General features: G+C 33.4%; 1 protein-coding gene across 1 annotated transcript in view; it reads left to right on the forward strand.

The window, feature by feature from the left end:
• LOC129264644 (calpain-9-like) overlaps positions 1-27,784 on the forward strand; it is a 38,894-nt gene extending 11,110 nt beyond the window's left edge. Inside the window, exons 8-20 of the mRNA XM_064101461.1 lie at positions 224-420; positions 3,111-3,328; positions 4,446-4,488; positions 5,755-5,805; positions 12,598-12,666; positions 13,269-13,326; positions 17,893-17,913; positions 19,473-19,531; positions 20,204-20,272; positions 21,410-21,488; positions 23,274-23,390; positions 24,388-24,428; positions 25,654-27,784. Of these exons, the coding sequence (XP_063957531.1) occupies positions 224-420; positions 3,111-3,328; positions 4,446-4,488; positions 5,755-5,805; positions 12,598-12,666; positions 13,269-13,326; positions 17,893-17,913; positions 19,473-19,531; positions 20,204-20,272; positions 21,410-21,488; positions 23,274-23,390; positions 24,388-24,428; positions 25,654-25,680 (1,049 nt within the window). The 3' untranslated portion in view covers positions 25,681-27,784. The remainder of the gene's footprint in view (positions 1-223; positions 421-3,110; positions 3,329-4,445; positions 4,489-5,754; positions 5,806-12,597; positions 12,667-13,268; positions 13,327-17,892; positions 17,914-19,472; positions 19,532-20,203; positions 20,273-21,409; positions 21,489-23,273; positions 23,391-24,387; positions 24,429-25,653) is intronic.

The raw sequence follows: 27,784 nt of genomic DNA on the forward strand, positions 1-27,784 counted from the left end.
CTACTTTTGACCACTTTGATCATCTGTCCATTTACATGCATTTTAAACAATTTTTAGGGGTTGTGTATGTATAAAGTTGTTGGTTACATCAGAACAGCTTAATGAAACTTCACCCAGTCCTGTATCAAGTCTACAGGAATCTTTTACAATTCAGAATGGCCATACTTATGTCAAGTAGATTAAAAATAGATACGAGTTTGAAAATGCTTTTTCCCTTTGTCAGACACGTTCTGGATCAATCCCCAGATTGAACTCGTTTTGGAGGAGGAAGATGACGAGGATGATTTGGGAGATGGAGAGGAAGATCCCGCACAAAAAGGGAAAGGTTCTACCTTCCTCGTCGCCCTCATGCAGAAGAACAGACGAGAGATGCGTAAGATGGGTGTTGACAACCTCACCTGTGGTTTCTCAATTTACCAGGTGATTATGCACTGGCCTGCCACTATGTAGTCTTTTATACTGTGGATAAGCTAATGACAGCGTTGTCAACATTGAAATCTTAGCCACTGTCAACTTTTGAAATGTCATCCTAACCTGGTGGGTGTTTCATAAAGCTGTTCGTAAGATAAGAGCGACTTTAAGAACGACTGGTGATCCTTTCTTTTGGTAAATGGTATACTCCATTGGCGATGGTTTAGCACGTAAGAAAGGTTCACCAGTCGTTCTTAAAGTTGATCTTAACTTACGAACAGCTTTATGAAACGGCCCCCTGGAATCTTTATAGACCTACTTAATGAAATTTGGACTTGAGGCTAATCATGTGTCGCTGCTCATCTTGCATGAGTTTCAGGTCACAGTCATATGATCAAGGTCAAAGATCATTTAGGGTAATTGAACTTCTACCATTTTGTGGTTTAAACATTGAAATCTTGCCCAAGGTTTACTTTTCTAAATGTCATAACTTTGAAAGTGTATGGACTTATTGCACTAAAGTTAAGGCCACCGCAAAACTTATGACTGGCCTACGATGTGATTTTGGAACAAATTGCATATTTCTCATTTTCTGTTAATACGAATGAAAAAAATATTTGTTTGAGTTTCAATTTAACTGTATAAGTACTAAAATTTTGACAGTTGCAAGCCTTTTTAAACCATAGTTGATTGTATGATTGTTATGACCGTATGATGTCATTAGTTATTTAGTACGCTTTTAATCTTAATCATCATAGGGTAGCATATTCATGGATTTGAACAAAAGTATTTGTACAATGATTTCAGACTGGACAGTGAGATGTTCCATGTCTCAGTATGCATGTGCATCAAATGTTATGACGCTTCATTCCCAAAACGGGTTGCAGACCAATCTTGTGTTGGCCTTCAGACATAATGGAAAGCATGTGTCACTGATCATCATGCTTGAGTTGCAGGTCTTGTGATCAAGGTCGAATGTCATTTAGAGTCAACAATCTTTCATCATGCTGTACGTAGTACCAATATCACCAACGTACAAACCAAGGTTTAGGTTTTGAATTTTTCAGGATAATTTCAAAATTAAAAGTCCCCTTTCCATAAACCTTTCATATAATTGTTATCAACCAAAGGCAAATGGATGAATGAAATTGCAGGTCACAAAGTGAAAGGTATTTTGGTGTCAATAAACTGCAGACATGAATTTTCCAGCCCCCTCCCTGTCGTTTTAGAGTACCTAAAAACAGTTCGGATTTTGAATATTCTTACATCAATTAACTACCATAAGAAATTATATTTTTTTTATTATTTAAACAAATATTTAATCAAATTAAATGAAATTTATATGAGGTGGTTATTGGATATCACAAATGATGTGAAATGAAAAACAAGTTTCTTAGTAAAGTTCAAAGGTCATTTGAGGTCAATGAATCAAGTACCTTAAGCTAGCACTGCTGCCACATTGAATTGCTTAATGCTGGCAAGGCTGCCAGAGGTGCACCTCTTGTTCTCATTTTTGGAGGGCAAAATTTAAAAAAATATATAGGTATATATTATAAAATACTAAAGAATAAGTAGGGATATGACATCTTCAGCTTGCTCTTTGCATATTTATGACGACATGCATAGAACTGTTTCATGAAAAAATGCAATATTTGAAATGTCATAACTTTGTTATTCCTTGTCTTATTTTTAGGAAACTTCAGTGTGTTTGATTTATATGTTCAAACCATATTATTTTCAGTCTGGAGTACTCGTTTAAAGGCCAAGTCCACCCCAGAAAAACATTGATTTGTATAAGTAGAGAAAAATCAAACAAGAATTATGCTGACAGTTTTATTAACATCGGGTGTAAAATGAGAAAGTTAGCACATTTAAAGTTTCGCTTATTTTTCACAAAACAGTGATATGCACAACTCAGTGACATAAAAATGAGACAGTCGATGATGTCCCTCACTCACTATTTCTTTTTTTATTGTTTGTATTATACAATATTTCGTTTTCTACAAATTTGACAATAAGGACCGACTTGACTGAACCATATAGTATTAAACCATGCAAATACCTCATGCTCAGGAAGGAATTGATCTTTTTTTCTCTTGTTAATGAGGAGAAAATTAGAAAATTTCATACTTAATAAAATACAAAAGAAATTCATGTAGTGAGTGGATGACGTCATCAGTTTCCTCATTTGCATACCGACCAGGATATGCATATATGTTTTGTGAAAGTAAGCAAAACTTTAAAATGTCATAACTTTCTTATTTTACATCTGATTTTGATGAAGTTTTCAGTGTTATGCTTGTTGGATTTTTCTCCTTTTATTCAAATCAACTTTTTGTTGGGGTGGAATTTACCTTTAATTGCTTTAATGGGCATAGCAAGAAACTTCAGTTTAATTGCAAAATGAGTGTAATAAGTGTCAAACTCAATCACAATGGGCCATTTCAAGAAAGTTGCATTGCAACTGAATGAAAATCAACTCCAAACTTGTCTTCAGTCAAGGGTCTCAATCTTGATTTTGGACCTATACTTTATTTGGAACTGAACGCAAGTTTCTAGTCAACATGATTTAATCTAGGCAATATTTTGTTGTCTTGATCAAGGACTGTCCATAATTTTTTAACCATCACAAACCATTTTTAGGGTAGATCAAAACTGGAATTGACTTATGGCAAATCAAATGACCTTTTTCGTTGTAGGTTGACGGCTCCTTTAATGCCTCAGTTGGACTCCCGAAGGACCATTTCCTGTACAATGCATCTACAGCTCGATCACCAACATTCACCAACACTCGTGAGATAAGCGGAAGATTCAAACTCCCACCAGGACGCTATGTGATCCTTCCTTCGACCTTTGAACCCAACCAAGAAGGTGACTTCCTCTTGCGTATCTTTTCCATGAAGGTGGCTAAGGGAGTGTAAGTTACATAACTATCCATTCTTTTCTACTTTGTTCTTTCATATTTTTTTAATTTCATGTTTGTTAACGATAATACATTATATCTTATGAGCATTGAAAAATCATTTCAATATTTTTTTTTCATCAAACACGGATTCTCGAAATTTAAGACAAATAAACCATTCTTGAAGCTTTGAACATTCGCTTGTAACTTGCCAGACATTCCAAGTCATACGGTGTATGATTTGCCATTTTATCTGAACCCAGTTGGTGTAATTAGACAAAGTGATTAGACCACTTGGGAATTATACCAAGTGGATTTTTAAAAAGATGACAAATAGACACAATTGTTATTAGACCATCTGATGAGAGAGGTCCCTGCAAGGCATCTCTTACATGCCCACCACTCCTTTCCTCATACATACATCACAGCCAGACGAGGAATACAATATCATTATGCATGTGTACAAACAAATTGCCCTTTACGGAACAGATGTAACAATCGGTACTGTACGAAGAACTCTCATTACTCTCATAACGTTAATGGTATAGGAACTCAAAATCAAGGTATAGCGTAGAAGTCTACATATTCCCATACTACATGGACGTGAGCATCGTGTGTGTGCGCACAAGGAGAATATTTCACAGTGAAATCATGCGGCAGTGTGCTTTAATGACATACATAATGCCTGGCAGAGCTGGTGCCCAAGAAGAGAGAGGATTGTAATGATATTGAAGATATGAAATTAATTATGATGATGGTGTCCTATCAAATCCATATCATTATATTTAGGAAGTATGTGATCTTCAAAAACTTCATTGTAAACGCCCTTTTTCATTGAATTGTCCGTGTTTTCTTCATTCAATTAGCTGACAATGTTGAGCAGAACTTTCTTGTTAATTCCTATATATGATTTTCTGTGTGTGGTGCAGTGACCGTCGGCACAAGTTTGTCAGTTTATCATCACTTCAGTGATTTCATTGCCTTAGAGTTAACAACTGTTGTCTGAGTCTACAACCTTTAACGGTCAAATTTTTTAAAGACATTTTCTACAACTATTCATAATCATGCCAAGAATCATACTTTATCTTTAAACTTTGTCTTATTTGTTTTTTTTTCTCTTTTGTTTTAATAGGACCGTTAACCAACAGTCTAGCATGGATATTAAACCACAGCAGGTAATACTCTTACTCACTTTTTAGTTATTTTCGTTTCGCAAATATATTTTAAAATTTGATGATATTGATATTGGATGTTCATGAAATGCTTATATGTCAGCTCATTTTACCTCTCAATTTTCATGTCTTCTGTCAATATAGTTTTTGCAAGTAATAAGATCGTGTCATGAAATTATGAAAATGAAAAGCAAGAATACACCTTTATTTTTAATGTTGCAAATATTTTTTTGTTTGTTTATTTGTTATTTATCAAAAATGTATTCATAGTTGTTTTTTTACGTGTAGCTGTGTATTTTTGATAAACATTTAAAAGGTTGTTTATCATCTCAGCTTCATATTTGTAGCAAATATAGTCATCTTACTCATCCCCCCCCCCAAAAAAAAGCTTTAAATGTTGCAAAGTTTGTTATTTTATGTGTATGTTTGCTGATATTTTTTTTTTTTTTTAAATTTATTTTCCTACAAATTCCATAAAACACAATAATTATTGATCATTGCTTTACATTGTCAACCTCGCTGTTTGCTTATCATTTGTCATCAGTTTTATGTGCTTCAAATATTTTGGTTTGTCATGAAATATATATAGTCAGCTACTTTTCCTTCAGGGCAAAAGTAACAAAAAATTGCAATTTCCATAATAATGACTGAACCATATATTCGTCATAATGATTTTGGGAATTTTCTTTGCGTTTTTAGCAATATGTATTAATAAAGCTCAGTGTCATATTTGGAAAATGATGTTTGGTTTCAAAAGAATAAGCGTAAAGTTGAGTCTTGAGGTCTATCTATGGTGACCTCGAAGGATGAAGGGTTATGATGTAATACCTCGGTCACATTTGCTCTATGGCGGCCGTACGACGAGTCGAAAACGTCCGTTTTATTCATTTTTATTCTATAAACCACCTATATGCAGCTGGTACAAGATATGTTAAAACGGCTGTTTTCGACTTGCCGCATGGCCGCCGTAGAGCAAATGTGACCGAGGTAATAGTGTTGTCATGACAGAGGGGTTATACCAAATGAAAGAACGCAACATATCTTTTTTGAGCAATGATAGCCAATTTCCTTTATATTGTAATTGATATTTTCATAACCTTCTAGCAAAAGTGTAAAGGCAGTCCAGTATGTATGTTAGTCTAAAGTCTAAGCCACCAAAGTGTTTTACTACATTATAAAATGAATAGCCCCCCCCCCCCACTCCCTTTCCCTTTAAAGATAAGGATACTTTGATATATTAGTTGATATTTTGATAACCTCCTTTGCAAGAATGTAAAGGCAGCCTCGGATCCATATGTTGCTCCCAGTGCCCCTGTCAAGGTGAGATTCTGAAACCCCATCAAATGAAATCGTGTTCTTATCTCCTTCCAGGCTCTTAAAATACCTAATCTTTGTGCATGGTTTTCTATGTGATATGTGTGCACTGATTAAATGATCACTCGATCTAAGAATTCATGGTAATTATGTAGTGAATGCTCCATGAATATACAGAACTTCATCTTTTAAACTCAAACAATAATTGTCTTTGTTGTAATATTAAAAATAAAATCATAATTCTACTGTTGAGTCAGGTTTTATACTACATATTTTTCAGCTTTTGCTTCCAACATATTCATTTAATTTTTTTTAAATGAAGAATTTAATAGCATATTTCAAAGTATCTTCCACACTTCCATATTTGTCATTAAAAGGGCATATCATATTTCCACTTTTCTTCCATATATTTGAATTAATTACTCATATTTATTACTGGATCTCTTAAATGGTTTATCTTTCATATCATGTTTTACATATCAACCTAAATCTATAAATGTTATAAAGTAAAAAAAAAAAAAAAGTTCTTTAATACAGGATCCAGTCTTGAGATATATATACCTAATGATTTATACAGATTCCTGAATGTGCTCTTGACACTTGAAAATATTTCTATCCACTTTTTTCATTCTCATTAGCTCACTCGCCATGAAAAATATCATGCATATCTATGTTCTGTGTATATACATTATGCACTTTTCCATTTAAATATACTCGCAACACTTGACAATTTTCCATTCACTTTTTTTCATTCCAAATTGCTAATTTGTCATTTTTTTCGTCAACCATCTCATGTATGTTCTGTGTAAATGTTTCCACCTGTAAATATATCTATTCCAATGACCTTTGCATCTGCCCCTTCCTATACATTACTGCTGTAAAAAAGGTATATGATAGCTACGCTGCCCCTCCCGTCTCCGCACAATCATCTCAAGCTACCTTTGCTGCTGCTCCAACCTCCGTCAAGCAGGTGAGAGCAAGTTGTATGGTATCTGGAGATGACAGTTTTCGGATGACCAGCAGCATGCCTTCAACAAGATTTCCTTGTCATATTCAGTCAGTTTGCGAAGTCTCCTATTATTGCCTGTGCATGGTACTCATTGGTCATAGTGATTGTGTTCTAGAATAGAGAATAAAAAATCATAGTGTATTGACATTGATGATAATATTTTAATACCCAAGAATATGCAGTATATCATAGAGGTCCATTAGTTTTTGTTTGAAGATGAAGGTAGTAATGGCCCTCTGCATATTCTTCATGGCAAATAGGTTACAGCTTTCATCCATTCAGTTCTTGTTCTCTTTGTGGTTGTATGAATGAGTATGGAGAGGAATTTTATTTGTTTATTCAGCCAAGCTACTTCCAGTCCTATGCACAGCCATGTTTTTCTCCAAGTCTCTCGCCGTCGGGTTACTCATCAAGTTACTCCACTACCAGTTACTCAACGACTGGTTATGCCCATTCCCCAACTGGTTACGTCCATTCGCCGGCATGGGATCAGACGTCGTATGACTTCACGAGGGTAGGCTACCCCAGAGGTTTCGACCAATCAGTTGGCCTCATCGCATGAGTTTGATAGTGATCGACGTGACCCTCATGAACACTTGTGTTTCCCCCTTCCTCTTCATAACAAGACATTTTTGAGAGCACTGAAGAAATATGTGACACCATCACATCATCCTTTCTTTCACTTAGTGGACATGAGTTTTGACAGGAGTTTCATAGAGTATTCTTCTTCCCCTGTCGAGTTTTGATGTGAATTCATGTGCATACTGATTTGTCATGCTTCGATCATTGGTCATTTCTCTTACTTTTGTCAAGTTAAGCAATTTCTTGGCTGTTATTGATTCGTTGGATTTGATACTTTGATTTTTTTCTCTCTTTCGGTTTGCAACATTCATTTGGTATGTGAGATGCTATTGGAGCAGACTGATGTTTACATTTTTCTTCTTAATTTGAAAAGTTTTGGGAATTTTTGAAAAAGAAACTTCACTTTTATTTTGCTATCTTCAGATCTTTATTTTTGTAAATAGATTCCCATATTAAAGTATGAGTCTCATTGTGAGTCCACCATTTCCCCCCGAAAACGTATAAGATAGCAAAGGCAATGAGTAAATGATAAATTTGAGAAAAATGCAACTGAACAATGAATCACAAGTGCAGGGACGAAACAAGCATTAATCAGATAGAACTAGCAGTGAGAACCCAGGAAAACTGTATTTTTTCATTGAAGTTTGTAATTAATTGGAAAGAGACACACTGTTATGTATCCATGATTTTGAAGACAGAATGTTCAACCAACCTCTTCTGAATTTTTTATATGCGTGACATCACAATCACAATGTAAGGGCACAAGTTGCACAAGTTTCATACCATGTAATTACATGCAAGATTGTTTAAAAATCATTCTGTTAGATGTAAAAAGAAAATAATAGTGGTCCACCAACCAAACCTTGAGGTACTCCATAGTTCAAGTACATTGTAGTACTTCTATAGACATGTGACGAAGAACCTTATTGAATATAATGTGAAATATTTGAAGGAAGAAAACCAGTGTTCACTTTTGTATCTAGAATAATTGTCATATTGTATGATTCTTATGTTGAAATCAAAACATCACCAGAAACATTTTTTAGAAAGTGTTGTCAAGGGAGATGATGCCCTCCAAATAACTTATTTTTTTAAAGTTGGTTATAACCAACAACAGAAAAGAAACCTGATGGTATGGAAAAAGACAAAAAGACATGAAAATGAACCAAAAAAACACAAACAAAATGAGCAGTCACCTGATACCATGCTCCTCAGTTTCCCACCTTTTAAAACAAAGATTACACTACATGTAGGTGACCATGCCTTTGTTAGTGCTTCACTATAAACCACTCTGCAATTGTCCATATGCATACCACTATGCAACCTTCAAACATTGATTGAACAAATATGATTCAAACAGATTAGCAAATTTCCCCAGGTTGTTGTTAATTATGTGTGCAGAAGAGGTACCATGCTTGGGGTGGTCTAATAAAGCTAGTTTTATAGGTCTGCATGGTATTAGAATCACACTGGGATATGTTTTCATACTTAATGAACCCAAATCATTCCTGGGGGGTGTTTCACAAAGATTTGAATATGACTTAGAGTCGCGCTTAAATGCCTAGTTGCATGCGTTATAGAAGGCATAACCGCATTGGTCAGATCATGCAAAGAAGGCGCGCACTCCTGCATATTTATCAATTGCATTGCGCGTTGTATTTCAGATACGCTTCGGCATTTAGGTGCGATTTAAATCATACTTAAATCTTTGTGAAACACCCCCTTGCTATTTTAAGAAAGTGGAAATGTAGTTTTTACCCTGTTCAATTTTGACTAGTGATAATTCAATCTACTAAGGTCTTCATTGAGAATCTGATTTATCATCCAATAATTCGGGAATTGCTCCAGTTGTTTTTGAAGTTGCAAAACAGCTTCATGAAACAGGTTCTTGTGATTTAATTTTGCATACTGCCCACTGCTTTGTTTTTTTTCCAATTGTTCAGTATATGTATGGTTATATAGTATAGAATCACAAGACAGTATACACCTATAGATATATGAGAAGTGGTTGGTAGTCTCTAATTTTTTGTTATAGTACTAAAAGTATAAGGTTTCATATCAAATAGAGAGTAATCAGATATATACATGCATCATTCTTGGGTTAATGATTTACATACTTTAAAAACAAATATTTAACGTTGGATTGCGGACTTTGTAGTTGAGGTTTTTTCGTTTGTGGAGGAAAATACATATGATTACTTTTAGTCTGATAAAGCAATTTTTTAATATTAAGGCTGTCTTCCATAAAATGTGAGTTTGAAGATGGTAAATGGATTTTATTTTTTATATATATACTGAATAAAACTAATAATACATTTGTTAATTCATTAATTCAGATAAACTATTCATTTTTAATCAGTAATTTAGAAATTGCATGCCATACATTCTGTATTGATAAGTAACATTTGTGCATACAGAGTTAACACAAAAGAAGGTCCAAGGTATTTTGTCCACATAATTGCTGCTATATTTGCTCTTCACCAAACCAAATGTTGGAAGCATGGTTGCTTGATATATCTGTCCTGTTCACATCTCAACACGTCAATAATTTTTTTGGCAGAAGTTTTTAACTTTGGGATATATGCAGTATTTCCATATATTTCAAATATATAGACATTTATTTATTTAATTTGTTTTGTGGGGGGGGGGAGTTGGTGGCCAAAACTAAACTCATTGAAAGTAAACAGAATTCTCAGATCAGAGTTTCATCATAGGAATATGTGTGCTTTGTAACACCCATATAATGCGCCCTATTAGTATATATATATATTGAGAAATACATCAGATACAAAATCTTAAGAAAGAGACAAAGATATAAAAATACATTGGATATACATGTAGGTACGGAACGTTCTGCGCAGACAAATATTTTGAGGAATGATCTATTGTGTTTTAGCAATGATTTGTCTATTCAGAATATTCCAGTGCCCCTGGGTTCACATGTTCAGAATCATGAAGTTCAGGTCTTGTAATAATTGTTTGAGATACAAACGAAGTGATGTAACTTCTATTTTGCGCTGCATAGCATGGAGATAAACTATTTAATGTCTTGAGGTAAGCATATCCAAGAGCAAATATCATAGGGTCAAAGCTCATTTCATTGGGAACGTGAAGTCACTGTACATGAGACATGCATTCTCAAATTTTGTCAATTCTCAATTCTCAAACTAATTGAGGAAAATCAACTGATTATGCAGAATCGGAGTGAGATGCGTAAACCGGATCATGTAAGTCATTTGTATTAAAAAGTTATTCTCCAATATATAAGGTTTTGGAAAATTATGCAGAATGCAATCAGTGTATTTGAGAATGTTACTTGCCTGGTGACTAAGAATTGGTGAGGTATACTATTAGCAGTATTATGAAGTCAAATATTAGGAGCTTGTATCTAACTGTAATGTTTAAAAAGGTCCCACTCGGTTTAAAAAATAATCTTTTTATAAATCTAGGCCTATACTTTAAAACATATGGAATATGTTGGAAAGAATAAATTTGTATTTATAGTGATGTCTTGGTTACTGAGGAAGGTAATATATTTTTCTGGGGAGCCCTTTTCTATTATTATCTCGTGAAAATTTGGGTAGAAGTGTTTGGATTGTGAAGATGATCACCCTCAGTCTGGGTTTGGGACAATGGTTTGGTATAGCATGGATTCCCTTTAAGAAGGTTGGTTTATGTAAGAGCTAGAAGCAGCCAAGAAAAGGCAGAACATCATTATCATTTAACCTTCCTGATGTTTATTTTCCCTGGTTTCACGTAGATGATGAATACCTTGGACTTCCCTGATGAATACAATCACATTTGATGAGAAGAATTGTGTAATGGTAGTGTTGATACATGGCCTGTTGAGAGTGGTTTTGATAAAAGTAGCTTAACAATCAATTATTTTGTTCATCACTACATTACTGTTACTGAAATATTTGTTGACAAATACTGTTCATGTGTGGACTCAGTAAGACATGTTCTCTTATTTCTGAAGTGTTATTATTAGTTTATGACTTTGTCATGCATTTAATCGATTTTCATACCATTCAAAATGGAGATTCCTTTGTGCAGATTGTTCTATGAACTGAAAAGTTCATATGAGTAAAGTGACTGTTCAAGTCCCCTATACTCATTTGGAGTTCATGTTATTGTGATAAATTAAAAAAAAGTTTTGTTGTAGGATTGAACATTTATATTAACATGTATTAGTACAAGATGTGATTTGAGGTGAATGTTTGCTGTGATTGATTGTAGCATGTCATTTAATTTCTAAACATTTTTGCATACTGATGTGTTAACTGTGGAAAATATATAAAAAAAGAATCAGTTATGGTTTTTTTTCCAAAGATTAAACTGCAATTCATATGTAACTGTAAAGTATTATTTATCACTAAAGTACTTTTGAAGGCCCTTTAGTTGAGCATATTTAAGTCATTAAGTTTTGATCCCTTGCAAGTTCAATAATGAGAATAATTATAGAGCCTGTCTGCAGCAAATTAGGTTATTTAACATAGGCTTTATGATATATGGGGACTATTTCACATACAGTAAAGTTTGACACATGTCCTCTAAACAGGATCTGACCAGTGTGATGATGAGTTATAAGCCTCAAACAACTGGGATTTTAAAGTCACTCTTAACTCTTTGTGAAACAGCTCCATGGATCAAGAATTCATGAAACATATGTATAATATTAGAGAAGCAAATGTATTTTATATTCTCTGTGGTGAACCTGGAGAAACTACATCCCCCCATCATGCACATCTTATGGAGGATGCAGAATATATTGCCTATAGTTTAGGGAAGCTAAAAGTTATTCAAATCTGCAATGTTTATAATTACTGTATGCTTTTACACAAGACCCATGGAACATTCTTATACATATGATAAATGACCAGAATGAAGTGTTATCAATATTTGAAAAAAAAGGTCTTTGGAATTCATTTGTATGAGTTTATCTGTATTTTTCTTTCACATTCAAGTTTTGTAACATTCTCACTATGGTTCACAGTCATCGTCCCCTACATAAATATATTCAATTCAAAAGTTGACCATTGCTTACCACTACAGACAAAGTCGGTCTCTGTACAAAGTAGTGTAAGGTTTAACAATCACCATAAATACGGAGCTCTACTTGTTCTTATGTTCTATATCTCATGTCATTGGTAATATTTTACACTGTCTATTAATCATTATTTGATTTCATAATTTTATCCTTGTAGCCACTTCCAGCTCAGGATGAGGCACAGACTGCCAAATTCCGAGAGTTCTTCAAGAAGCTCACAGGGGATGTAAGTTCTTGTACAGTTTTCTCTTGTGTTAGGTACTATTTAACCCTATCTAGATTTTTCATGATAAATCCGTAACGCAAAAAGGTTGATGCGACGTTGCATAACTATTTTCATTCAAGTCTGATGCAACATGTTATATCACTAATATCAAACTTGAAATTGAAACCATGGACTCTACGCATAAAAGGTATAATAATAACTTTTCCATCCATTGTTAACTACCATGGTACATTGCTCAACAGCCAATCAGAATCAAGGATTCCATGCAAATCATTAGTGAATGGCAAGGGGATTATAATATAAAGCAAATAATCTTTATTTGTAAATTTGAAGGACAAACAATTACTTTCGAGTTAAGCTGGATGTAGCTATCTTTTGGAAGCAAAGCTGAGGAAAGATTGAGTGTATATGACATTCCACAGGCAAAATGGAAGGTTATAACTTTTGTTTATAGACCGCCCCCCCCCCCCCCCCCCCCGAGTCATATTCTCAGATAAAATACACACTTTAATTTTCAGTAAATGTATTATCTTTGGAATGGAAGCTCTTCATGTGTCCAGATGGAATATGATTTGATGACGTTTATTCTGTTCTTTTGACAGGATATGGAAGTGGACGCCTGGGAACTGCAGGAGATCTTAAACGCAGCCCTCAAACGAGGTGAGTGACCATACTATACTAAACCTCTAATAGATTTAGGGTTTCAACACAGTGCAATCATTACATTACATTCCAAGCACAGACTGCCACCAACCCAATAGATCATTGCTCCAAGTTCAAGACTTCACATGGATCTCCTATCCCCCCTTTTTATTTAGACATTTGACACTAAAGGTTGCTGGAAGCAATAGCATAAAAACATCAGTCATAAAGTTTGCTGGGAATGAACTAAATATTTCTAATTCTTGACACTTTTTTCAAAAATGGCACTGATAAAAAATTCACTGTGTCAAATGACAGTATAGTTGTAATATTGTGTAGAAATAATATGAGAAACTTTTTCTTTTTCATATATCCTGTGTAATGATTTAGCTTTTGCAATGATCTGTGGGACCCCTGAATAATCAATCTCATTAAAAGCATTCAACCATAAAGACAGTCACACGCTGGCCTTGTTATCTCACATTAACCCTTTTCATTATGCCATTGTACCCATACTTCATTCAAATCATGAGAAAGTGAATATTCAATTTGACCCCGGTCACATCTATTCTGGTTCATTATTGATTAGCAAAATGGAAACAGCGCAAAATGTGACAAATCAAACGTCCCTAAACATTTCCCAGACCTTGCGTTTAGTCAGTCAATGTTCCCTGGAACATGTACTAAATCCAGTGTAGCGCCCTCGATGTCAATCTGGATCAGGGTCCCGTAACACAAAAGTTCTAGCAATTAATCATATGATTGATTGTACATTGTGGTCAATGCAATCAATCGCAAAGATGATGATTGCTAGGCTTTGTGATATGGGCCCTTGCATTCCCACATAGATGACTCCTTGGCCCGTATTCTGAAGTCAGGTTTAATTCAGACCATGGTCTAACTCTGTGCTAAAATTATGGGAAGCCAAAAGTGTCAAAATTTGTATTAAGTTGTATGTTTACTGTGCTCTTTCCTGATTCATCGATGGTGAAGACAATCATCTATTTATACTTCCCACACAAATATGAATGATTTGAGAGCCAAATGAGCTGAAATATTATATCTCTACTGCTAGTGATTTATGTAACAATTGGCTATCCATACTTAAACCACAACTTTAAACCTGAGTTTAAGTTAAACCCGACTTCAGAATACGGGCCCTTGTCTCTCCGGTTTGGGCATCCTAATGGAAATGCGTGGGCTTGTTTGGTTGGTGTGGCCTCCTTCACCACAGTCACACCAACTATATACCCACTCAAGACCGACCAAAACTATTACATTATTCCCTATGGCATACCATTACTCAATTTGGTGTCTGTTCCGTGGGTGCGACTGCAGCATAATATGCACATAAACCGCTACTTTTGTAATGGGTGCCATTTCTTCGTGTATCATTAACCAATGCAAGGGGGAGCGTTTGCTGTGAACGGTTGATTGGAGTGGACTAACCACCAATACCTCTTTCTGCTCAATTGTAGGAATAAGTTGGTAGAATAGTGAATGTGGTATACTTGTAGGAACAGGAGTAAAGAGAGTGTAGTGGTTTCATGGTACAAGAGAAGACGACAAGAACACACTTGTCTAAGTTCACACTTGTCTCCTGAAAATGACAAGAACACAATTGTTGAAACGTTGAATTTTGATGGTCCTTTTCAGGACCAACGCGTGCCCTGAAAGAATACATAGTGAAACCACTGCACTCGTCTTCTTCGTCATGGGAACCTTCAGAAGGAACAGAGTAGTTTACATAGGATTATTTATAATTCATTTGATTTTGTTTTCAAATAATAATTGAGGTAGCAGGATATGCTAATATTCATGATTAGGATGCAAAAGCTCAATATGATTACAATCATTGCAATCACATTATACGCACACACATAGTACCTACACATCAGTGTACAGAGATACCTGGGTGATTGATTGACATGCTCGGTTGCTATGGGTGTCATAGCTATGTTAAAAACATAGCTAATGTCCAAGTTCACACTTGTCTCCTGAAAAAATTGAAAAATTAAATGCAAATTTTAAATCCACACTTCTGATTGTTAAAGATCGGTTGTATTTGATTTTTGTACTTCTATTTGATTGCAACTGTTTGTACTATAGGTCCATGCGCGCTGTGTCATTGTAGTTATGGCAACTGAGAAGTTTCTGCTTTAGAGTACAGAAATGATGTCATCTTATTGGTTGAAGGCAGGCATGCCATTAAAATTCAGCTTTTTTAATAGGGCTTCAATATCAGCATAAGAATCATTCATACATCAATTTATACATTTTAATCAAGAAGTGAACATATATATGTTGCTTTTGTTTTGTCCATTGTATGTTAATCTACCGGTATATATATGGGAATTTTGAACAAACTTAACAAGGAAAAGATTAGTATAATAATGATTATTGACAAATGGGCTACTAATCTGTGATTAAAGAAACACAATTTATATAGTTCTATATATTGCTTATTTATTTCTGATTAAAATGACGGAAAGAAACATATTATGGAAAAAAATTATTTCCTAACCATTTGAAATTATCTTCTATTCAGTGTGCTTGCCCTATTGATAATCATGCATTCAAGTACCTGACTTTGATGATTATATATTAATGATTTAATATGCAAGACATAATACTATTGCATTCTGAGAGCTATTAACCAACATATTCATTCTTTAATTTCTCTTTTTTACCAATTGCATGAATAATATTGCTATGTAAATTGACAGAAGGTTAGTGAGTCAACTTAATAGCGATTCTGAAACAAAGGCTTCTGTCTGATACCTGATCAATAGGCTGCAATTTCTATACCTTTCAACTTTTATTTCATTTTTAATTGACTTTCAAACCAAATCTCACCATCCTGCTAATAAAAAGCAATTTGTCTCCAATTTTAGAGTCCAAGAGAAAGTTTTTTTGTGCCACAAGTACATGTCATGTATCTTGATGTCAAAGCAGAAAAAAATGTTTGAATATGATTCCCTCATGCGTAGAATTGTCTGATGTTGCTTCTCTCAGCTCCAAACATTCACAGGACTTTTGATTCAGCTGTGTTTGTTTAGTCTTTATAGTTTCCTTGTGTTTGAAATTGTTTTAAAAGAAAAAATGATACATAGTTAATTGCATATATACAAAATTTAGAATAGATACAAACAATTCTAGGCATCACATTCGAGACTGTCTACTTTAATGTCAAATAATTCTTTTGCATATTATTAAATTCTTTTGATTATTTGTAATTTTGTCTGTGATAAAATTTTGATTGAAAATAAATTTGAAATAAAATAATAATTTTCATTGAATTGATTGGATGAATATTGCAACTTCTTCATGTTGATAGTGACCATGCTTGTATTTGATATTTATTTTGGAAACATGATCTTAATATGAGATGATATTCTTTTAATATCACTTTCTGTATGCTTTATTTCTTCAGTCAAATACCTTTCATTGTTTTTCCTAATGTTATTATTAAACCAATCAGTTGAAGATGTTTTTCATATTTACATTTTAAATTCTTGGTAGGATTTTAATTTGATTTACTAAATAATTACATTGAAATAGTTTAATATAAAGCTAAAACCTATGCAGATACATTCCGATTTTTTATGCTGCTTATAGAAGACACATTAAAATAAGGATAACAAAATAAAATGATAAATAAAGGGGAAAGATTGTAGGTAGTATTTTAGGCATTCACATTCATATTCCACTCAATCCCAATACAGTGTTGCTGTCACTTTGGCAATTTCTTTTAATAGTGATTTTGTTAATTTTATGTCTGTTTATGTAGTTACTTCTGTTCAATTTTTTTCGTTTACATTTTCAGTGAGCAAGTATTGCATCACTTTGCCGATTGCATTTTCGTTCTGACTTGGAATTTTCACATTTCAAAAAGTGATTCTTTCTTAATGAGAGCTCATTTCATTTTCATATTTCTTAACAAAAGGGAAAAGTGTCTATTACGTTCATATTGAAATGCATATTATTTTGTGCTGTAACAATAGAAAATACCAAAGCCTTTAGTAGATTAAGAAGACGATTGCACAATTTTAATTTGGCTATACTTTAGTCTTTATTTTACCCTAGTAGTGTTAAGTAACAGCTTCATATTAATACTGTTTGCTGATTTTTCAATTTATCTTCAATTATTCTGGCATGGGAAATGAAAATTATGAAATTGATGCAATGCTTACTTTTTATTCAATAATTGATGACAAACTCTTCTTAATGCTTTTCTTTCATTTTCTAACCTTCACTCACCATAAGCACATTTTCACTGTACACATTTAATCAGCTAATGTATTTTCGCATGAGCTATTTGCATTTCCTCATTAGATGTACATGCATTTTTGTTCCAATTTCTCACCCTGTTTTGCATGATCTTCGCTTGCTTGTATCTTCCACGCTTTTCTCACATTCCCTGCCTACACTATTTGCTGTAACATGTGATGTGTTTATTGTGCTTTCAACGTCTGTTATTGCTGTCTGCATGGATCAGTGCTCAATGGTAAGCAGAATGTGTAACGGTGATAACATGATTAATTTACTTCTCTCATGAAATGCTCACAACCTCGTGACAAGCAGATCTCCGAGGGAAAGATGACGGTAATTTCTGAAAAAAATATGATTATGAGATAGAAGCAAAGAATGAAATGAAATCAAATTGTTTTCCTTGAATATCTTATTATCTTATGTAGGTTATGTAGATTTGAATCAGTGATAGGTCAATACACCATCACATGATCATAGCTGCAAGGATCGCATTTGTTATTTTGACGTCACCACAGTGAATGTAACTGCATTCAGTGCATTGTATTGTAAACTGCGGCGTTATATTCACTAAGGTGACATCACTCGCTGCTTATAAGTTGTGTAATCACATAATTTATTTGATGTACTTGTCGATCGCATTAAGCGCATGCTTATTTTATTTTTCCAAATTTTTTCTACTATGACATAGATGGATCAGACTCTGATGTTGAATCTACATAGACTATATGATATAATAACAGATATTGCCTGGTCTAACTTTTTAACAAATAACATTTCAACATTTCAGCTATGTAATCCCTTGGAAAATTCTGTAGAGGAAATGAATTGTTATATTCAAATGCTAGGTAGGCAGTACCTGTATGTTCTTGTTTCCAAAGAATATTTTTCAAAGTGAAAATATAAGTAGGATGTTGAATGTAAAATTACTAATTCTCTTTCATTTTGTGCATGCTTACTGATTTTATAACCTGTTAAGAGGTCAACTCCACCCCAGATGAATGTAGATTTTAATCAATAGAAAAAAAATCAAACGAGCAAAACCCTGAAAATTTCTTCAAAGTCGGATGTAAATAAAGATAGTTTTGAGGCTATTTCACAAAGCAGTTATATATGTATGCACAATTCAGTGACATACAAATGAGAGTAAATGACGTCCTTCACGCAATATTTATTTTTTATTGATAGTTTGTATTATACCAAATTTCAATGAGTTCAGATTTTACAATATGGACCAACTGGACTGAACCATAAAAGGTTAAAACAATGGTAGTTCCACATGTTCATGGTGGAATAAAGAAAAATTTACAGGACAATTAGCTACAAATTAGAATATTTCATGTAATAAACTATAAAATAAATAGTGAGTGGGTGACATCATCAGTCCCCACATTTGCATACCGATCAGGATGTGCATATAATTGTTTTGTGAAAATAAGCAAAGCTTAATAATGTCAAACTTTCTTATATTACATCTGATTTTGATGAAATTTTCAGTGTTGTGATATTTAATTTTATTTTTTTTAAATTCAAATCAACTTTTTTTTGTTGGGGTGGAGTTGTCCATGACCATGCAATAACAAAAATAGTCAACATTTTGGCAATTTTTCTTTCATGAGGAATTGATTACTTCAATTATACTCTGATTAGTAAATGTTTAAAGATAACATAACATTATTTCCCTTTCTTATACAGGATGCAAGTATTCTTACTCAGTGTTGCATGATAGATAAGCATGCTCTGTTAATTATTTCATTTTTATTGGAATATATTTATCCCTTTAGTAGTGCAAGTTTATTAGAAAAAGATTTAGGTACTTGTTATATGTGTATCAATTTATTTATGTAGGCAGCTATTGATTGTTTTATTTATTTCATTTCTATATCTATTTCTAGAGCTTCAGGGCGGTGGATTCAGCCTGGAATCTTGCAAGAGTATGGTTGCTCTTACCGATGTATCCTTTTTGGACTGTTTTTATTGAAGGAAAAATTCTCCCATTTAGTAATTTAATCTAGATTTATTGGTGATGGTGGTGATTGGTGGGGATTTTTTACCTGATTGCTAAGAAAGCATGAATGCTTGTAAGCAAGCAACCAGAGGACCGACGGCTTAAGGTCCTCTCCGAAGGACCTGGTAATGAGGATTAATGCCTTACCAAAGGGCACTAGCGCACCAAGTGGGAATCAAACCCGGGTCACCGGAATATGAATCCCCCGCTCTACCGACTGAGCTATCGCGCCTTATTGCTTAACATTCCATAAGTGTAATGTAAAAAGAAAAAAAAATAGGGTTGTATGAAAATAGTTTGAATACTATGATACAACATGTACACCATTAAAGTATTAGGGAACTTCCCCAATATCTTTACATAGATGTTTCATTTTCTAGAAAAATAATATAATAGAATAGAAAGAATAGAAAAGAATAGAAAAGAATAGAATAGAATAGAAAAGAATATAATAGAATAGAATAGAAAAGAATAAAATATGCCAATATTTTTGCATAGAGCATTATGTAGAAATCCATCCCATTATATTCTCTGCATATTATACATTACAGTCCCGTCCCGTATGATGATCGTTTTTTTTTTTGGAAAAAAATATTTTCCTTAGCGATTCTTTCACAGGATGATCGATCTGGCAAACTTGGATTTGAAGAGTTCAGGGAACTTTGGCAGAGCATCAGTGCTTGGAAGGTATGTATACCGATTTAACGGGGAAGATCACCCTGACAAAAAGTTCATTCTAAAAATAGCAGAAAAAATAAATGAAAATATTGCTGAAGGTTTTAGGAAAATCTTTCAAAGATTTAAAAAGTTATTAGAATGGTAAGTTTTTGTATTTGTGACATTATATGTGAGCCACTTTCCCATTTATTGTGAAGTAAAAAAAAAAATCAGTGAAGTATCATTCTATCAAAAAGTTAAAAATAGTTTTTTTTATACCTTTATTATTACAATGTTTACACGCTGCATCGGCTCGCGGTTCAGAACCGCGAACCGATGCAGAATCGGCTTTTTGGTTGCGTGTAAACGCGATTAACTTGCATCGGCTCTCGGTGCAGAATTTAGCACCACCAAAGTAGTAGGTTCAGAACCGCGAGCCGATGCAGAATCTGCTTTTTTCTGTGTGTAAACAGAAAGCCGATTCTGCATCGGCAATTGACGCACAATTATTTACTTTACCATTATGACGTACTTGAATTAAAGCGCACGGAGCCAGCGTTATCTTTATTATGACGTATTTTGTTGGAACGCGGATCATTTTAGGTTTTTGCAACGCGATCCGATTCTGCACCGCGAGCTGTGACAGCATGTAAACGTGGTGCAAGATAAACCAAAAGCCGATTCTGCATCGGCTTTTGGTTCTGAACCAAAAGCCGATGCACGTGTATACACGGTATTTATCAAGAGACAAATCATTCCACAGTTGTACCACCACCTCCACCATTACCTAGATGACCACGGATGAACTACCACCACTACCACTCCAGTTTTGCTTGTCAAAATTGTGATCTTTTCAGTGTCCCTTCAATGTCTCAGTCCAGAAGACATCATACAATTCCTTTATAAAGTTCAAGACAAATACCATTACCGATATTAGCATCTGAGAGGAATTACTGAAGGCACACAATCAATGTCTCAAGACATTTTAAAAATATTTTTTGTGCTATACTTTGTATTATACACTACAAGTCAGTCATCTTGGATTCACTATTACATGTTAGAATCAGAGAACAATAGATTCAGTGGACTGAATCTATTCTCTGTATTGCAGTAATATATTCTTTCTATATTTTAATCAAATGTTTGTGCTATTTTCTATATATTCAGGGTGTTTTTAAGAAGTATGATACTGACAACTCTGGAACATTCAATGGATATGAATTGAGGAGTGCACTCACATCGCTTGGTAAGATAATTGTGATGATAAATGTGATAACAAGTACATTTTATTAAATAAATTTTGCTGGATGTGTGTACAAGTTTTTTTCAAAAATGTTTATGATCCCACCATATTTCCATTGTAATTTTTTTTCGCATTTTCTTGATTGTGTTGTTTGTTATGCTTTGTATATTTACATGTTTATAATGAGAATGTGGTCAATAAATTCAATTCAGTTTTACATGAAAATGTATTTGAATCAGGTGCCAAATCAAAATGAAATATCTTGGTATTATATTCATTCTTAAACCACTTCCCCAACATAAAACAGGCTGAAAATACATAGCTTTCTGATATCCAATCAGAAAATAATTTGTAAGATAAATGCTCAAAAAGGCTATTTTGATAGGAAAATATACATTACCAGTAGGGCTAGGTAGATACCCAAAATAAAAAAATAAAAAACTTTCATGAAAGATTTGGATTTGAGTGAAAGAAAATAGGGGACAAAATAATGAAAAAAACACCATGCAGTAGGGAAAATCAAACAATCAACAGTGACTGGCATCATCAACATTGAAATGTGATAACCAAAGTTAAGTTTCGAAATATCATAATTACTATGTTGATCTATTTCATAATACTTGGACATATTGGTATTCAAATATCACTGATCATCATATGTGAGGACACATAATTAAGGTCAAAGCTCATTTCAGGTCTATGACCTTGTTATGTTATGTTATCAACATTAAAAAACATACAAACATCCAAAATTGATTTTTATTTCAAAGATCTTTATTTCTAACCCTAAAAGGAGTGGGGTTATTCAGATGTATCAATGATGGGGTTGAGGGGCATGATGCCCCCCCCCCTTTCATATCTTTGGATGCCGTTTGTGCTATCGTGCGGAAATTTGGTACACATATTCTTTGCAACATAAGCTACAAGCCAATAGTAAAAGAAAACTCCTAAAATAACTATTTTCTATATATTATGAACAAAATATGCAAATTTATTCATCAAGAAAACACTATTTAACACCCAATTACACTTAAGATTTTATTTTTTCCAGGTATCATCTTTGTAATCTTATTTAAAGGTTTTCACAAAGAAAAATATATATTTTTTTTTTCAGTAGAAATTATTACAGACCATTTTACAACCAAATTTAACCTTAAATTATATTAAGCAGACCAATAGAATAAAAAAAACATTTACCCTTTTCTGAATTTATCTTCCATTGACAAAGAGTTTTTTCAGTATGGCATTGTCTCGTAAAAAGTTATAACAGTTATGTGGTTCTGTGTCGCTATCTCATGTTGCGAATTTGGTCTCAAAAGTTCTGCGAGACTTTAATTGAAACAGTCGTAAAATTTTGCTGCTCAATCTTTGTTCTGGATCAGGAAGGGTCATAATGCCCCCAGTCCTTTTAGGGTTTAGATTTTTATGTTTCATTTTAAGTATTGCTTTAAAATGTTATGTTTTTAACAAGTTTATTCTAGATGTAATAAGGCCATATGGGGCATTGGCAAGTACTTGGGATTCATATTCGTTCACTAGGACAAGTTCAAATGTCATTTAGATCTATTAACTTTGATAAAAATGTATTCAATTTTTTGTTTGATAAAATTATTGGATGATATGGAATGAATGTGTTTTCAGGTCAAGGTCAAAGTTTATATAAGTTTTTATCATAAAAATGATGACTTTTATGATGTAATGACAATGTAACATGTTAGAGATAAAGGTGAAGATACTGAGAATGATGTCTTGTTATATCTTTATTAATTACACTTTTTTTCCTTGCAGGATTCAAACTGAGCAACGAAACTTTCAGTGCTCTGATTTTGCGTTATGCTGATAAGAGGGGTATGATTACATTTGACTCCTTCATCGGTGCTGCCATCAAGCTCAAGTATATGTTCAGTGAGTAAAAACGGCTCTTCCCCCTCAAAAGTTTGAACACGAGATCTGATCTTGAGATTTAATCTTGGAAGGATTGTGAGATGTTTGTTGTAAGAAATAGATTGAACTGTATGATTTTTGAATAACCAAAATAATTAGAAATTTGTTCTATTTTGGTAAGTCACATGCACGCACACACACACCCTCACATATGTGTGTATATTCTACCCAATATGAAAACTCAAAGTAGCGGGTTTTGAAAATAAGCATTATTGTGCTTCATACCGGCCTGAATTTATGTGACATTGTACTTTGTCAGGAGGGTTGTGATTACATAGGTTTGTCAGAGCCTTTTTTAGTTGGATGTGCAAATACAAATAATGAATAGCTTTAGAACAATGTCAAAATCTCGCAATTAAAGATAATATAAATCTTGGCCAATCAAAGAATGAAAGCTGATCTAAGAGGTGCCATTTAATCCATTATTCTGAATATGCTTTTCTTGGCCTGTACTGCACTAAAGTGGTATCACACAATGATGTTGTTCTGATTATTAAGGGGGTATCCAGGCTTGAAAAATGTAGATTGAGATTGAGGAAAAAATTATAACATTGAAAGTATGATGATTATCTTTCAATTAAGATAAATGCATTTTGGGGAATTAGTCAATGGCCTGATCATAGTTGACATATCAATTTGAGTGTCATCAAAGTGCAATGTCAATATGACATTAATGTGATTGCCTAGTTTTGCTCATACACGTAATCAATGCTCATGCCAGACTGTACAAAAAGTAGGCAACATCTACCTAAAATACGTTATGCTGATATTGTCCGACAAAGATAAGCCTGAATAATGGCATAGGACCAACTGCAGCTGAACCAGGAGAAAGAAAGGTTGTCAAGAGAACTCTTTTGGAATTTGAGGAAGATGTTTTCCTGCTACATAAGGAAAGTAGTTTCAGCATTCGTTAATGACTTTTTCGTTATTTTATCTCCTTCATTCTTCTTCATATTAGCATCCTATTCAAGCTCTCGTGGCAATTTTGGATTAGATGATGTAAGTATTCAAGTTAAATTGTGATACTCACACCTAAAATGATGATTTAGTCGGCAATTTGATTATTTTTTATTATTTCAGCTGTGTTGAAAAGGCAGAATCTTTATCTTTAAAATAATATATGCATCCCAGTGGATGTTTCATATAGCTGTTTGGAAGGTTCGGGTGTCTTTGTGTGTGACTGGTTACCCTTTCTTGTGATGTACTATGTGGTAAATCCCTATGGCCCGAATTCGCAAATGTGGTTTGAAGACCCACGGTTGAGTCCATGGCTTATGCAGATTTCCTGTATAAATTACGCTTAATTTAGCTCGTATCAGGCGCGTGTATAAAAAAATGTCCAATGCTGATGCACGCTTTTGTCACAGTGTGCCAAATTGATGCCTGTTACCATGGTTAGATATGCTATTTTATTCATTAGTCCACTGTTTGAAGAGTGGACTCATTAATTCATATCAGTGGACTCAGTGAATCAGTGAATAAAATAGCGTATCTAACCATGGTAACAGGTGTCAATTTGGCACACTGTGACAAAAGCGCGCATCAGCATTGGAATTTTTTAATATACGCGGTAAAATAAGCGTATTTTATACAGGAAATCTTTCAAAACCATCTTTGTGAATTCGAGCCTATGTTACTGACTTAGCATCTTTAAGATCATATACCAAGCGTGCATAAAGTTGTGCATAACTTTACATACAGCTTTACGAAACACCCTCCTGGACCCTGTTTCATAAAAGTTACCATTATGGTAACTTTACCATCCAATGGTAACTACCCTAAAATCCTTGATTCTGAATGGCTGATTAGCATTAATTGCTACCATGTAAGTTACCATTGGATGGCAAAGTTATTAAAAGAGTAACTTTTCTGCTATGGGCCCTGTGTTCACAGCATGGTTCCATCATTGACTTTATGAAGATGCAGTTTTCAAAATGTTTGAATTCAATAACTTGACGATAATTTCACCCTGGTCACTAATTGTACGTAATTTACAAACATCTTTATAAAACATCTGTATAATTTTTTTGTTTTGCATAATGGAGGGAGGTGACGTTGAATTATGCAGGGTTGACTGTAAAAACGAATAATGAAAATGATGAGTCATTTTTTAAAATAAATATATTACAAAATAAATGCTTCTCTTTGTGCTATAATACACAATAACATTATACATGCATTGTCATCTAATCTAATTAAGATTCTTTAAATTATTTCATTTCAGTTCCTGATGTTGAGTCTCTATTCTTAGACCAGATGTGGATTAGGAGGAGTGAGCTTGGATGGAGACAAATTGTTATCAGGGTCAAAGGTTATCATGGTCATTACAGACCAAGTCATGTCTCTCACACATTGGGGATCATACATTGTATTTTATAAAATTCAAAAGGAAACACTTTATATCGATAGCAAAGCCAATGTTTTTCATTTGTAATATGATTATATTGATTATAATGCAATTAATTATTATGTCACAGAAAGGAGTGTAGCTCATCTAATAGAAAATGAATAGACATAGAATTTGTCTAGTTATCACAAAAATTTCTAAAAATGTATTTATGTGTCTTATCACCTACATGTGTAGGTGATCTAACTGGTGTTATACCATTGAACTTCAGTAATTTGATATTGAACTTATTAGGGGCCAGATAATTACCATGGCAAATCCAATCTCGATATTTTTTGTCCAAGTGACTAATAACATTTTGTGTATGTAATACTTGCAGTTTTAGTTGTTTTTTTCTACTCTATGATATAGTTTGAAATAGAAGTCAAAGAAGCTTTTCTATCCTTAGTTTGTGTGATAAATATGTATGTTTTGTTGCTTGAAATCATGTTCAAAAGAATGATCAAGTTAATGTTTGATTAATTTTGCTTAGGTAGAATTGTGAATATCACATTATCTTTACTGCACTCTTATAGCCAGCCATAACTGATAATGGAAGCTCATAGATGAACACAAGAATGGGAAGATAAAACCTTGTACAGAGCATGATAATATAGTATATATGTATTCAGTATCATTAGAGTGTGTACTTAAAGTGCATTTTGTGATAGAATTTAATAGTATGTGCTTGTATATTTTCAATTAATTTTAAGACACCCATACTATCAAGGTGTCTTTATGCCGACATCACAGTTACATTTATTTTCACCGAGTGAAAATCATGAATTTATCATATCCTTACATGTGTTAATAGCATTTTTTTCACTGTACCATGAATTCCAAAAGGTATTGAGAGAAAAAATGCCAGTGTTTTCAGAATTACATCAAAATATTTATTTTCACTGTATCTTCCATGTTTAAGAATTTCAGGGTGCAACAACTATGAATGTTAGGAATATAAGGGTCCTGTCAAATTATAAAAGAAAAACAGTACTTTGTTTCGGGTGCACCACTACTGCCACTTGCCTTCATAAAAATCTATTCTTATCATGGATGCAAATCAATGTAAGTTATTATAAAAGAAGGAATTGTACTTGGAAATCATATGCTTTAGATTGACAAAACTAAGACATCAATAATACTCAAATATACTCAATAATATTCCAATAATAATTATTCAAATACTACTTTTAACAAGTAGAAAGATTCTCATTTTAATTTGTATATAATGAAATGTTGACAAATGTGTAATTGTTACTGTAGTCACGGTTTATATTTGGAAACTGAATATAAATTATTTAAGATGTGGTTAAGAAATCATGTTGAAACAAATTAATCTGATATATCTGTATCACATTTAAACATATACACTGAAAACTTTCACATGACAATTCTATTTTTTCAAAAATAAGGATAGAAATATATAGTAGGTTGCCCAGGTGCCATGATTTTTGTCATAGTAATCATGCCTTCAGATAAAAAGAAATATATATGCAACTATCTTCCTCACTTATTGAATTACACAACTTTTACATGTTTCATATTCTGTTTAGTTGTTTCTTGTAATAATGATTTTAATGTTTTTTGTATCAAAAAATTGTATTCATTGTATCTTGGGGGTATAAAATGCAGTAATGTTATTCTGACTAATGCACTTTGCAATAATTTTACCTCTGGGGGCAACATGTTTTCTACTGGCACATCAAGTGCTCTTTTTCAGATAATAAGGTGAAACTATGCTTGGAAAACGTTTTGAGATGTAAGAATAATTGTATTATATTGGACTAAAGTGTTTTTTTTTTAATCAATAGATTGTTTAGTGTAGTTGCAAGTTCAGATAAGTGAAAAGATATATATGAAAAAAATGGTAATATGGTTGACTTATACAGACCTCTAAAGTTGTTAAATTGCTTATCTTGGGCAGTGCGTGGTGTAAGGGTAGCAGAATAATAAATTGAAATTCATCACA

This window comes from Lytechinus pictus, chromosome 7, assembly GCF_037042905.1.
Source record: "Lytechinus pictus isolate F3 Inbred chromosome 7, Lp3.0, whole genome shotgun sequence".
NCBI classification, from domain to species: Eukaryota; Metazoa; Echinodermata; class Echinoidea; order Temnopleuroida; family Toxopneustidae; genus Lytechinus; species Lytechinus pictus.